We start from the raw sequence: 13,827 nt of genomic DNA on the forward strand, positions 1-13,827 counted from the left end.
TCTGAAAATGTAGCTCTACTTCTTTCTTTTCAGGCCAGCTGTCTTTTGTTTGCTTTTCTTGCTTAATTCGAACCTCTAGTACAGTGTTGAATAGAAGCAGTGAGAATGAAGTTTTGTTTTATTCCTGATCTTAGGAGAAACCGTCCAGTCTTTCATCATTAAGTGTGATGTTAGCTGTGGGTTTTTCATAGTCCCTTTATGAGGTTTATGAGGTTTATGAGGTTTATGAGGTTTAGGAGATTAAGTATTTTTATCATGAAAGGTGTTGGGTTTTGTCAGATGTTTTTCTTTTTCCTGTTTATTGAACTAATCATATGATTTTTGTTATATTTAAATTTATGTGAGCACTTCCATTCTTAACGTTGGAAAAGTCTCATGTATTAAAGAAATTAAAGATGGGTGATCATCCTCATTTGGATAGATGGTAGAAGCCTTGGGAGTAGGTGAGATTTCCCAGAGAATATATGGAAGAAGGTGGTCAAGTTGGAACTTTGAGGATTATAAGTATTCAGTCTCCCATGTGCAATGCTAAATTTAATTTAATTTCAGTTAGTAAATTTAATGAAACTTCATCTTTCATCTAAGTTAGCAGGTTGTGGTTTTGCTTTACTAGATAATCGAGTAGAACTTGTATACAAAGTACAGTTGACCCTTGAACAACATAGGTTTGAACCGTATGACTTCACTATATATGTATTTTTTTCAATAAATACAGTACAGTACTGTAAATGTATTTTCTCCTTCTTGTGACTTTCTTAATAACATTTTCTTTTCTCTAGATTCCTGTATTGGAAAAATATAGTATGTAATACATATAACATACAAAATGGATGTGAATGGACTGTTTGGTATTAGTAAGGCTTCCAGTCAATAGTAGGCTATTAGTGGCAGGTGGATTTTCAGCTGCTCAGGGGTCAGTGCCCCTGACTCCCAAGTTGTTCAAGGGTCAACTGTATAAATATTTAAATAAAGGAAGAGAATCTGCATGTTTTTTTTTTTGTTTGTTTGTTTGTTTTTTGTTTTTTGTTTTTTTTTTTTGCAAGGAGCATCTATGTGGTAAATAAATAGAAGAATTTTAAACTTTATGGACACTAATTCCATAAACTTTAACACTTGAAGATGCTGGAATTTACCTCTTCTCTACTCGAAGAAATGTTTGTGTGAAACAAAAAAAATCAATTTGTGGAAAATTTCTGTCATGAAATTAGGATTTTTCTGTAAGGAACCTGAAACTTGTACAGTAGTGAATGGCCATAAATCCTCAGGCTCCATATTGAGAATTAGAACCAGATAGTGCTTTTACTTCTCATTTTTTCTTTGTCCTTTGAACTACTAGTGCTTATGAAGTAATGTCTCTTTTGATTTCAGAATCACTATTAGCAGTTATATTATAAAAAACCTCTGATTTCAAGGTATTATATATAAGTTGATTATGGTCAAAATAGCTTGTTGCTGAGACTACCTGTTAGACTTTTACAGGTAATTTGTATATTTCAGCTTTGTGAGTAAAATTGACAATTAAAAGTGGTACATACTTAAGGTGTACGACTTGATGATATATGTATACATTGTGAGTCACCAAAATCAAGCTAATTAACATATATTGCTGCACATAGTTACCATTTTCTCTTTTTTTTTTGTACAGTGATAACATTTAACTTCTTCATAGCAAATTTCAAGTACACAGTATTATTAACTATAGTCATTATTTAAGACCTTTTAACCCATAGATATACCCTAACCAAATGTTGGCAGTTAAGATCCAAGTAATGTGAATTTCCTATTGTAAACTTAAATTAGTTGATAGTCTTGGAGACTGTTACTGAAATTCTCCAATTTAATCATAAGTAATTCAAATTATTTGGTTCAACTAATAAAAAATCTTGTTATATTGACCAGTTCATCAAATAAGATTGGTGAAAGTCAATTTGTAAGTTGTTTGTTACCTGAAATTTTGTTTCCTCCTTGAACTGCATTATTGGAATTTATCTCAAATAATATGAATAATCTGAGAACAGTAAGTTATTTTATTTATGGCACAAAAAGAGTAGAATATTGACTGATAAATATGAACTAATTCTAAAATTAATATAGATAAGTGTGGGATACCCTACCATGATGCCCACAACTTATGTACTGTCTTAAAATGTGTTAAGGTGCTAACACATCTAATTAGAGGGTCAGAACACAAATCAGGGTTCTTAAAAGACAAACCAGTATACCTGTGTAATAAGACGCATATTTAGTTACTATAAATTATTTATCCTGTTTAACCTTAAACATACAGGGTATTTTAAAAAATAGACTCCCAGCAAAAAGATTGCTAACATAGCCATTTCTAAGACCAGTGTTTCCATTTAGTCCTAATCTATAGTCTTTAAAAATCTGGAGAACTAATTTGCTTCTTTGCCATCATGAAGTAGACAAAAATGAGACTGTACTCACTAGAGAAAAAGGGAAAAGATGGGTGTTCAGGGACCATAGCTGGAATGAGATACTTTGTGTATTATAACCTATATGCAGCCATCAAATACTCTTTCAGTTCTAAAATGTAGTAATTGATGAGTTTTTTTTTTTAAATTTTTTTGAATGTTTATTTTTGAGAGAGAGAGAGAGAGAGAGAGAGACAGAGCATGAACGGGGAAGGGCCAGAGAGAGGGAGACACAGAATCCGAAGCAGGCTCCAGGCTCCGAGCTGTCAGCACAGAGCCCAACGCGGGGCTCAAAATCACAAACCCTGAGATCATGACCTGAGCCGAAGTCGGACGCTCAACCAACTGAGCCACCCAGGCGCCCCAATTGATGAGTTTTAAAGTTGTGCAAGTCTACAGAGATGCATATTCTAGTATATAGCTCATAAAATGAGAAAGAATAGTTACTTGTGTTAGGTGATACTGTTGGCAAACAAAATACATAGCTCTTCTCATTATCACATATATACTTTTTGATGTGTAATAGCAGCTGGAAAGGATTTTATATTATGAAATTGATCCATTTATTTAACATTCTTCTTGATGTAGTAAACTAACCATTTCTAGAAAGACTGTTGACTCATGTTCTTTAAATGTATGTACATATTTGGCCTTTTAATGTGAAAAATTGTTGGGTTTCTGTTTTATGACTACAGGAAGTGTATGTGCCTCATTTCTTACCCAAAGCTACCAACTGCCAGTCCTTGATACAATGTTTGTAAGAAAGAAGTATCGAGGCAAAGATTTTGGTCTTCAAATGCTGGAGGACTTTGTTGATTCCTTTACAGAAGATGCACTTGGCTTGCGGTATCCACTCTCCTCTCTAATGTACACAGGTAAATTAAGTTAAAAAATGTTAAGCTTGTCTCAGTGTCACTTCTGAGTTGTTTCTGCAGAATATTGTAAATGTGCATATATGAGTAAGTATTAAGTAAATTTGGATTCTTTGGCTCCGTAGGGCTTCATTTTACAAATATGTCCTTATTTCATGTAATGGCTTTTTGGAAGTGTGGGAGCTTTTTTAAAAAGTTGAAATATAATTCACATACCATAAAATTCATCCTCTTAAAATGTACAATTCAGTGGCTTTTATTATAGTCATAGCTGTACAACCATAGCCACTATCTAATTCCAGAACATTCTCATTATTCCAAAAAAAAACCCCTGCACCAGTTAGTGGTCACTCTTCATTCCTCCATTCCTTCATCCCTAGCAACCACTAATCCATTTTCGTTCTCTATGGATTTACCTATTCTGGACATTTCATACAAATGTAATCATGGGATATGATTATATTATAAGCCCTTTGTGTCTGGCTTATTGTGCTTAAAATTTTTTAAGGTTCATCCATGGCGTAGCATGAGTCAGTGGTTAATTTGTTTTTATGGATGAATAATAGTCCATTTTATGGATATGCCACATTTTGTTTATCCATCATCCGTTGATGGGCTTTTGGGTTGTTTCCACTTTTTCATCGTTATGAATAATGCCTTGATTATGATAAATTGAATACCAAATGAATTATAGGTGCATGTCTATTTTTGCAAAAAGTCTTAGGGAGCTTTAGTTATCCTTCACTTTAGGCAGAAATTGCCTAATAATATTTTGTTGATGTCGTTTGTATAATTTTGTGAATAAGACTCTTTGAAATGTGAAAATAAAGGAGTACATTGAAAATAGAAAATTTTAGACTAAGTGGCATCTCCATTGTCTATTTCTTGGTCTTCCTGTCTATCTTGTAGCATGCTTATTAAATTTGAAGAACTTGGATTTCCATTTGGTTTTCTCTTTCAATGTAATTAGTAGTTCCTTCATGATGCTCCGTGTCCAATATTTTTGATGATCTTCACTTGTTTCCATGAATATTTTTTTTTAATTTTTTTTTTAACGTTTATTTTTGAGACAGAGAGAGACAAAGCATGAACGGGGGAGGGTCAGAGAGAGGGAGACACAGAATCTGAAACAGGCTCCAGGCTCTGAGCTGTCAGCACAGAGCCCGACGCGGGGCTCGAACTCACGGACCCGCGAGATCATGACCTGAGCCGAAGTCGGCCGCTTAACCGACTGAGCCACCCAGGCGCCCCCATGAATATTTTTAATGATATAGGAAATATTATAGTGTTTGACACTGTAAGCTTTAGAAAGATAATTTTCATTCTGCATATAGGTAATGAGTGCCAAGTATGGATGGGCAAGCTAGAGTAGATGATTAGCTAACTATGAGGAGCTGATTTACACAATACTATAGCATGTACCCATTCCTAAAGACATGGATTAAATAAAGTCTCCTGTATCTTTTATTCACTTGGAATTTATCCTGGGTACCGTTTGAGGTATAGATCCGACTTTATTTTACGTGACAGGTATGTGGTTGTTCTAGTCTCATTTATTGAATAATGTATTTTTTTGCAGTGTTTGGCATTTATGTCTGTATCAGGTTAGCAGACAGTGGTCCATTGACCTGCTAATTGTCTTTAGAAATAAAGTTTTATTGGAACACAGCCATGTTCTTTCATTTACATAATGTCTATGGCTTCTTTTGCACTAAAACATCAGAATTGGTTAGTGCCCATATTGACAATATGACAGTGCCCATATTGCCTGTAAGCTTAAAATATTTATTACCTGTCCCTTTAACAAAAAGTTCACTAAGTTTTCATGTATAGCATATGTTAAATTTTTGTGTGTATATATATTTGTGTAGATTTCTTATTTGCTTATTCATTTCTGTTATCTTTTAAGTTCCATTACCTCACTGTTATATTTATTTTAGCTTTTGAACATCTAAAAAGACTAGTCTCCCCCATTTAATATGTCTGACCTTGCTTATTTGTTTCCCTGTGTGGACTTGAGAATCTATTTACTAGATGAAAAACAAAATTCTGTTGGGATGTTATTGGGATTACTTTTATATTTACAGATAAGCCCCTAAAGACTCCCCAAAAAACTGTTAGAATTGATAGGGGTGCCTGCCTGCTCAGTCAATGGAGCCTGTGACTTTTGATCTCAGGGGTTGTAAGTTTGGGCTTCATGATGGGTGTAGAGATTACTTAAAAGTAAAATCTTAAAAAAAAAACAAAAAAACCAAAAACAAACACCAAAACTATTAGAACTAATAAATGAATTCAGTAAAGTTGCAGGATACAAAATCAGTTTGCAGAAGTCTGTTGCAATTCTATACACTAATAAGGAAGCAGCAGAAAGAGAAATTAAGAAAATAATCCCATTTACATTGGCACCAAAAATAATAAAATACCTAGGAATAAACCTAACCAAAGAGGTGAAATATCTGCACTCTGAAAACTATAAAACACTGATGAAAGAAATCGAAGACAACACAAAGAAATGGAAAGACATTCCATGCTCATGGACAGGAAGAAGAAATATTGTTAAAATGTCCATACTACCTAAAGCAATCTACAGATTGATTTATTTATTTTTATTTTTATTTTTTTTTTGCAATCTATAGATTTAAATACAATCCTTATCAAAATACCAATAGCATTTTTCACATGACTAAAACAGGCAATTGTAAAATTTGTATGGAACCATGAAAGTCGTCCGATAGTCACAGCAACCTTAAAACGGAAAAGTAAAGCTGGAGGTATCACAGTCCCAGATATCAAAATATACTATAAAGCTGTAGTAACCAATACAGTATGGTACTGCCACAAAAACAGACCTGTAGATCAAATAGAAAGCCCAAAAATAAACACATAATTATATGGTCAGTTAATCTTTGACAAAGGAGGCAAGAATGTGCAATGGGGAAAAAACTCTCTTCAACAAGTGGTGTTAGGAAAACTGGACAGCATCATGCAAAAGAATGGAACTGGACCCTTTATACACCATACTCCCAAAATGGATCAAGGACCTAAATGTGAGAACTGAAACCATAAATATCCCAGAAAAGGACACAGGCAATAATTTCTCAGACATCAATCTTAGCAACATCCTTCAAGATAGGTCTCCTGAGGCAGGGGAAACAAAAGCAAAAATAAACTTTTGGGGCTACATCAAAGTGAAAAGTTGCTGCCCAGCACAGCAAAGGAAATAACACAGGAGAATGAAAAGACAGCCTGCAGAATGGGAGAAGATATTTCCAAATGACATATTTGGTGAAGGGTTGTAGTATATAAAATATATAAAGAACTGATACAACTCAACACGGAAAAAACAAATGATCCAATTTACAGTGGGCAGAAGACATGAACAGACATTTCTCCAAAGAAGATGTCCAGATGGACAACAGACGCATAAAAAGATGCTCAACATCAGTCATCATTAGGGAAATGCAAATCAAAACCACAATGAGGTACCACCTCATACCTGTCAGAGTGGCTAAAATCCAGAAACAACCAATTTTGGCAAGGATGTGAAGAAAGGGGAACTCTCTTGCACTGTTGGTGGGAATGCAAACTGATGCAAACTGTGGAAACAGAATGGAGTTATTCAAAAAATTAAAAATAGAACTACCTTATGATCTAGTAATCACACTACTGGGTATTTACCCAGAGGCTATTAAAACACTAATTGGAAGCAATATATGCACCCCTGTGTTTATTGCAGCATTATTTACAATAGCAAAATTATGGATAAGCAGCCCAAGTGAATCTATACATTCAACTGTCGTACACCTGAAACTGATTTAACACTGTATGTTCACTACCCTGGAATTAGAATTTTTAAAAATGTCAAAACAAAACAAAACCTTTACATGTTAGCTTATGGAGAATTGACTGTTTTCTTCTATCCAACATATTATAATTGTGTAATATGTACAACTGTAGGATTTTGTTCAAACCAGTTAGCATGTATATTCTCCATACAGTTCTTAGAACTAATATAGGAAAAAAATGTATATGTTTAGGAATTTTATCTTTTTTGTTGCTATTATAGATGTTGTGTTTTCTTACATTATTTCTTCTCACTAGTCGTTATAAATATGAAAGATACTGATTTGTATTAATTTTGTACCCATCCACATCAGTAAATTCGTAATAACTCTAGAGTTAATTATCTTGAGTTTTCTAGAATCTGCCTCTTTGTTAGGGCCCAGGCTGAAAGCCTTGCCTGATCGCTGCCCAACAAAAATGTATCTTTCCTCCTCTAAGTCTTGTGATGCTTTACATGTAGTGTTCTTATACTTCTTAAGTACCTTCTAAGTACCTTATCTTCTATTTCTTCTAAGTTTTTATTTTAACAACAGTTTAGGTGCTGAGTTCATTGTGCATAAAGTCCACGGATAGGTCTTTTGTAACACCACTTGGTCTAGTTCTTTGCATGGAATGAATGTGCTGAATAAATGGCTGTGAAAAGATTCTGTGAGGCAAAGAAGGTTAAAATAGTTGGGAGACATTTAGCATTGGGGAATATCTGTGGGGAATTGTAGGGTCCATATTATAAAGCTTATGCTTTAAAAGAATGTTATTGCAAGGCTGAATGAATTAGTGCTGTCAGTAATGAATGAATTAGAATGTCAGTAAGAGGAAGAAGTCTTCAAAACTTGTTAAGGAATAGCTAATGCTGCTTAGTTGGTAGATGTTCTTTCTTGTGGGCACATACCTTCTGTATTATTTAGCTGAATGACATTAGTGTGAGAGTTCTCTTTCTGACTCTGGCCAGACAAATCTGAACTGGGACCTTCAAGTCTAGTCACCCTTTGTAAAGTACTCCTTTTGGACCTCATACTGTGTAAGGCATTCTCTACTGTTTTAGTCATTTAAATTCAGACAGATGATCACTGTGGCCTCTTGTGCTTGTTTTCTCTGGCCTCTTCTTTCTCATAGGTATAGAAGAAACTGAAACCAGAAAATGTGAGAAACATTTTCAAATATACAGGAAAAAAAAATGAGACAATAGTATCCTAGTGTCAGTGTATCCTTATCCAGATTAACAGTTGGTAAGGTTTTGCCTTGTTGTTTTTATTAACTTGTAGGGAGAAGTAAATAAAATCTTGTAGATACAGTTGATGGTCTCTTTGGACTCCTCCGTAATCCCATTCCCCTTTCTCCTTTTCTCCCCAGTGATAATAGTGTTCCTGAAGTTGGTGTATATCCTTTCTGTTCTAAGTTTCATACTTAGATCTGTGACCATAAACACCATAAGGCATCATTTAGTTTGCCATTTTATTTTATTTATTTAAAAAATATATGCAGCTGAGATTCTTTTTTTTTTTTTTAAATGTGTTATTTATTTTTGAGAGAGAGAGAGCGTGCGTGAGAGCGATCAAGATGGGAGGAGCAGCAGAGAGAGAGAGAGAGAGAGAGAGAGAGAGAGAGAGAGAGAGAGAGGAAGACTCAGAATCCTAAGCAGCCTCCAGGCTCTGAGCTGTCAGCACAGAGCCTGACACGGGCTGAAACTCAAAACCCGTGAGATCATGACCTGAGCTGAAGTCAGACCCTTAACCGAATGAGCCACCCAGGTGCCCCTATTTATTTTTTTATTTTTGAGAGAGAGCGCGCTCAAGGGAGTGAGGGGTAGAGAGGGAGGGAAGGAGAGGGAATCCCACAAGGGGCAGAGAAGGGGGAGAGAGAGAGAGAAGCAGGGCTCATCCGAAGCAAGGCTTGAACTCACAAACTGTGGGATCATGACCTGAGCTGAATTTCAATGCATAACCAACTGAGCCACCTAGGAGCCCCTTGCTTTTTTATTTAAAAAAAATTTTAAGTTTTTTGGGGCTAAAATATATATAACATAATATTTGTCATTTGAACAATTTGTGTATATACAATTCAGTGGCATTAGTCACATTCACTCTCTCAATTTGCCTATTCTAGTTACTGCATAGAAGTGGAATCATACGGTATATGTTCTATGTCTGTGTTATTTCCCTTAGCATAGTGTTTAAGGGCCATCCTCGTAGCATATATCAAAATTTCATTCCTTTTATATGGCGGAGTATATTTTTATTGTGTGAATATGTCACATTTCATTTATTCATCCATTCGTCTTTTGATGACACTTGGATTGTTTTACCTTTTGGCTGCTATGAATAATGCTCTCCATACACATTGGTGTACAGATAGATATGTGTTTGAGTCCCTGCTTTCTATTCTTTGGGTATGTAGCTGAGAGTGGAATTGTTGGGTTATATGGTAATTCTGTGTTTAACTTTTTGAGGATTTGCCAAATTGTTTCCCACAGAGGCTGTATCATTTTGTTTAATCGGTGTTTTTTTTTTTTTTTTTTTGAGTTTATTCTTGAGAGAGAGAGAGAGACAGAGTACAAGCGGGCGAGGGGCAGAGAGAGAGGGAGACACAGAATCTGAAGCAGGCTCCAGGCTCCGAGCTGTCAGCACAGAGCCCAACGTGGGGCTCAAACTGACGAACTGTGATACAATGACCTGAACCGAAATCGGACGCTTAACTGACTGAGCCACCCAGGTGCTCCAGTATGTTTTTAAAACTTCATATAAATGACATCATTTTGCACCTATACTCACTTGCTTTTTTACTGATCTTTTTTATACATTTATCAATGTTGATCCATATAGCTGTAGTTTGTTGTAGTTGCTGCATAGTATTTTACTGTATACATACTATTTTATTCATGTATCCTTTAGTGATGGGCACTTAGGTTGTACCTCCCACCCCTGTTTAAAAACAGTCCTGTAGTGAATATTATAAATGACTTCTTGTGCATATGTGTAAGTCTTTAGGGTGCATATCCAGAAGTAGAGTTGGAGCATAAAACACATCTTTCCAACTTTACTAACTATTGCAAAATTGTTCTCACACCAGCAGAGTGTGGGAGTTTCCATTTTCCTTATTCTTTGGATGTTTGTTATTATCTGATGGGTGTGAAAATGGTGTCTTACTGTTTCATCTTGCATTTCCTTGGCAGCTAGTGAGGTTTACCTTCTTTGGTTAAGTGATCTTTCAGTTTGCATTATGTGTGAATAACCTTTTCATAGCCTCTACCAATTTCTCTCTGGGATCATTTTATCTTTCTAATTCGATTTTAGGATTTATTTAAAATATGCTTAGAATACTAACCCTTTGTTTTATTCTGAAGATCTCCTAATCTTTGTCTTTATGTTATGTTTTTAATATAAAACTATGATGTCCAGTAAAGCAGTCACTAATATAAATTAAATATAGTTTCAATTTAGTTAAAGTTAAATGGGATTATACATTCAGTTCCTCAGTAGCCTCATGGGACTAGTAGTGGCTACTGTATTCACGGTGATGACATAAGACGTTTCCATTATTACTTTTTTAAAACATTTTTTAATGTTTATTTTTATTTATTTTTGAGAGAGACAGAGTACAAGTCGGGGAGGGGCAGAGAGAGAGGGAGACACAGAATCCAAAGCAGGCTCCAGGCTTTGAGCTGTCAGTACAGAGCTCGATGCAGGGCTCGAGCTCACAAACCACGAGATCATGACCTGAGCCCAAGTCAGACACTCAACCAGCTGAGCCACCCAGGTGCCCCCAAGGTGTTTCCATTATTGTAGAAAGTTCTGTTGCATTGTTGCTGATGAAAGTTTTAAACTTTATCATAATATTTCATTATGGATTGTGACTTTTTTTTAATCTTTCATGAGAAATTGTTTAGCACTGTAATGTCCCAGAGGTATTCTCTTATGTTTTCTTTTGTATTTGTTTTTCTTTTGTATTTTTTAAAAGTTTTATTTAATCTCTGCACCCAGCGTAGGACTCAAACTGGTGATCCCAAGATCAAGAGTCACATGCTCTTCTGACTGAGCCAGCAGGGGCCCTCCTGTTAGGTCTTCTTTTAAACATTTTGCTTTTCTTAATAGGTCTAAGAATCCATCTAGAATTTAATGATATGAATGGTGTTGATGTGAGGTCAAGATCTGACTTTTATTTTCTTCTGTATGGATTTTTGTTCTAGCATTACTATTTTGATAGTTTATCTGTTCCCCCCTGAGATGTAATACCTTCTCTCTCATTTACCAAGTTTTTAAAGTATGTGTGGTTGTTTCCTGGTGGATGTTTCCCCCTAGTATTTTAATTTTTTCCCCCTCCTTTTCTTCCATATCCTTTCTTAACCCTTTGTTCTTTCATTTTGAATTTGGGATCGAGTTCTTGAAAAGTTTTCCTAAAAAATAAACTTGTTGGGAATTTGTTTTAAATTGCATAGAATTTACTGAATAATTGGTGGTTTTACACTGTTGAGTTTAATAATCCTTTTGTTTTAATTTTATGCCCTCTAGTAACATTTAGTAATTTTCTCTTTAAGTGATGTGCATCTTATTTTGGGGGGGGGGTTATTTTTATTTTTAAATTTTATTTAAATCCTAGTTAACATATGGTATAACAATGGTTTCAGGAGTAGAATTTAGTGATTCATCCGTTACATATAATACCCAGGGGTCATCCCAACGAGTGCCTTCCTTAATGCCCATCCCCCATTTGGCCCATTCCCCCCTCCCAGCACCCCTGCACCAGTCCTCAGTTCTCTGTATTTGAGAGTCTCTTATCATTTGTCTCTCCCTCTGTTTTTATCTTATTTTTGCTTCCCTTCCCCATGTTCATCTGTTTTGTCTCTTAAATTCCACATATGAGTGATACCATGTGATATTTATCTTTATCTGACTTATTTTGCTTAGCATAATAAACTCTGGTTCCATCTACGTTGTTGTAAATGGCAAGATTTCATTCTTTTCATTGCTGAGTAGTATTCCATTGTGTGTGTGTGTGTGTGTGTGTGTGTGTGTGTGTGTGTGTGTACACCTTCTTTATCCATTCATCAGTCAGTGGGCATTTGGGCTCTTTCCATCATTTGGCTATTGTTGATAGTGCTGCTGTAAACATTGGGGTGCATTTGAAAGGTGTATGTGCTCCTTTGAGTCAGCATTTCTGTATCCTTGGCTAAATACCTAGTAGTGCACTTGGTGGGTCATAGGGTAGTTTTATTTTTAATTTTTTGAAGAACCCCCATGCTGTTTTCCAGAGTGGCTGCCCCAGTTTGCATTCCCACCAGCAGTGCAAAAGGATTCCCCTTCTGCCACATCCTCGCCAACATCTCTTGTTTCCTGAGTTGTTAATATTAAGCCATTTAACAGGTGTGACATGGTAGCTCATTGTGGTTTTGATAGGTATTTTCTCTGATGATGTTGAGCATTTTTTCCTGTGTCTCTTAGTCATCTGGATGTCTTCTTTGGAGAAGTGTCTGTTGATGTCTTTTGCCCATTTCTTCACTGGATTATTTGTTTTTTTTGGGTGTGGAGTTTGATAAGTTCGTTACAGATTTTGGATACTAGCCTTGTATCTGATAAGCCATTTGCAGATATCTTCTCCCATTCCATAGGCTGCCTTTTATTTCTGTTGATTGTTTCCTTGGCTGTGCAGAAGCTTTTTATCTTGATGAGGTCCCAATAGTTCATTTTTGCTTTTGTTTCCCTTACTTCTGGAGACATGTCTAGTAAGAAGTTTCTGTGGACGAATGAAAGAGGAGAGATCACAACCAACACTGCAGAAATAAATACAATAATAAGAGAATATTATAAGCAATTATATGCCAACAATTCGGGCAGTCTGGAAGAAACGAACAAATTCCTAGAAACTTACAAACTACCAAAACTGAAACAGGAGGAAGTAGAAAATTTTAACAGACCCATAAGCAGTAAAGAATTGGAATCATTAATCAAAACTCTCCCAACAAGCCAGAGTCTAGAGCTGGATGGCTTCCCAAGGGAGTTCTACCAAACATTCAAAGAAGAGTTAATACCTATTGTTTTGAAGCTGTTCCAAAAAATAGAAATGGAAAGGAAAACTTCCAAACTCATTCTATGAGGCCAGCATTCTCTTAATTCCAAAACCAAAGACCCCACTAAAAAGGAGAATTACAGACCAATTTCCCTGATGAAAATGCATGCAAAAATTCTCAACAAGATACTAGCAAATCAAATTCAACAATACATTAAAAGAATGACTCACCACAATCCAGTGGAATTTATTCTTGGGCTGCAGGGCTGGTTCAATATCTGCACATCAACCAATGTGATATATCACATTAATGAAAAAAACTGATAAGTACCAGATGATCCTCTCCATAGATTCAGAAAAAGCATTTGACAAATTATAGCATCCTTTTTTGATAAAAGCCATCAAACTAGGGACAGAAGGAACATACCTCGAAATCATAAAGGCCATAGACAAAAGACCCACAGCTAATATCCTCAATAGGGAAAAACTGAGAACTTTCCCTCTAAGGCCAGGAACATGACAGGGATGTCCACTCTCACCATTGTTTTTCAGCATAGTGTTGGAAATCCTAGCCTTAGCAATCAGGCAACAAAAAGAAATAAAAGGCATCCAGATCAGCAAGGAAGAAGTCAAAACTTTCACTCTTCTAGATGACATGATACTCTATATGGAGAACATGA

At 35.6% G+C, this 13,827-nt stretch overlaps 1 protein-coding gene across 6 annotated transcripts in view; it reads left to right on the top strand.

Moving 5' to 3' along the window:
- The window catches only part of FAM169A (family with sequence similarity 169 member A), a 91,991-nt gene that overhangs the window by 58,945 nt on the left and 19,219 nt on the right, over positions 1–13,827 (top strand). For all 6 annotated transcript variants that reach the window (XM_019463010.2, XM_019463009.2, XM_019463011.2 and 3 more), the window contains one exon: positions 3,128–3,307. In XM_019463010.2, coding sequence (XP_019318555.2) covers positions 3,128–3,307 — 180 coding nt within the window. The remainder of the gene's footprint in view (positions 1–3,127; positions 3,308–13,827) is intronic.

This window comes from Panthera pardus, unplaced genomic scaffold (genome assembly GCF_024362965.1).
Source record: "Panthera pardus isolate Hobbes unplaced genomic scaffold, ASM2436296v1 HiC_scaffold_2, whole genome shotgun sequence".
NCBI lineage: Eukaryota > Metazoa > Chordata > Mammalia > Carnivora > Felidae > Panthera > Panthera pardus.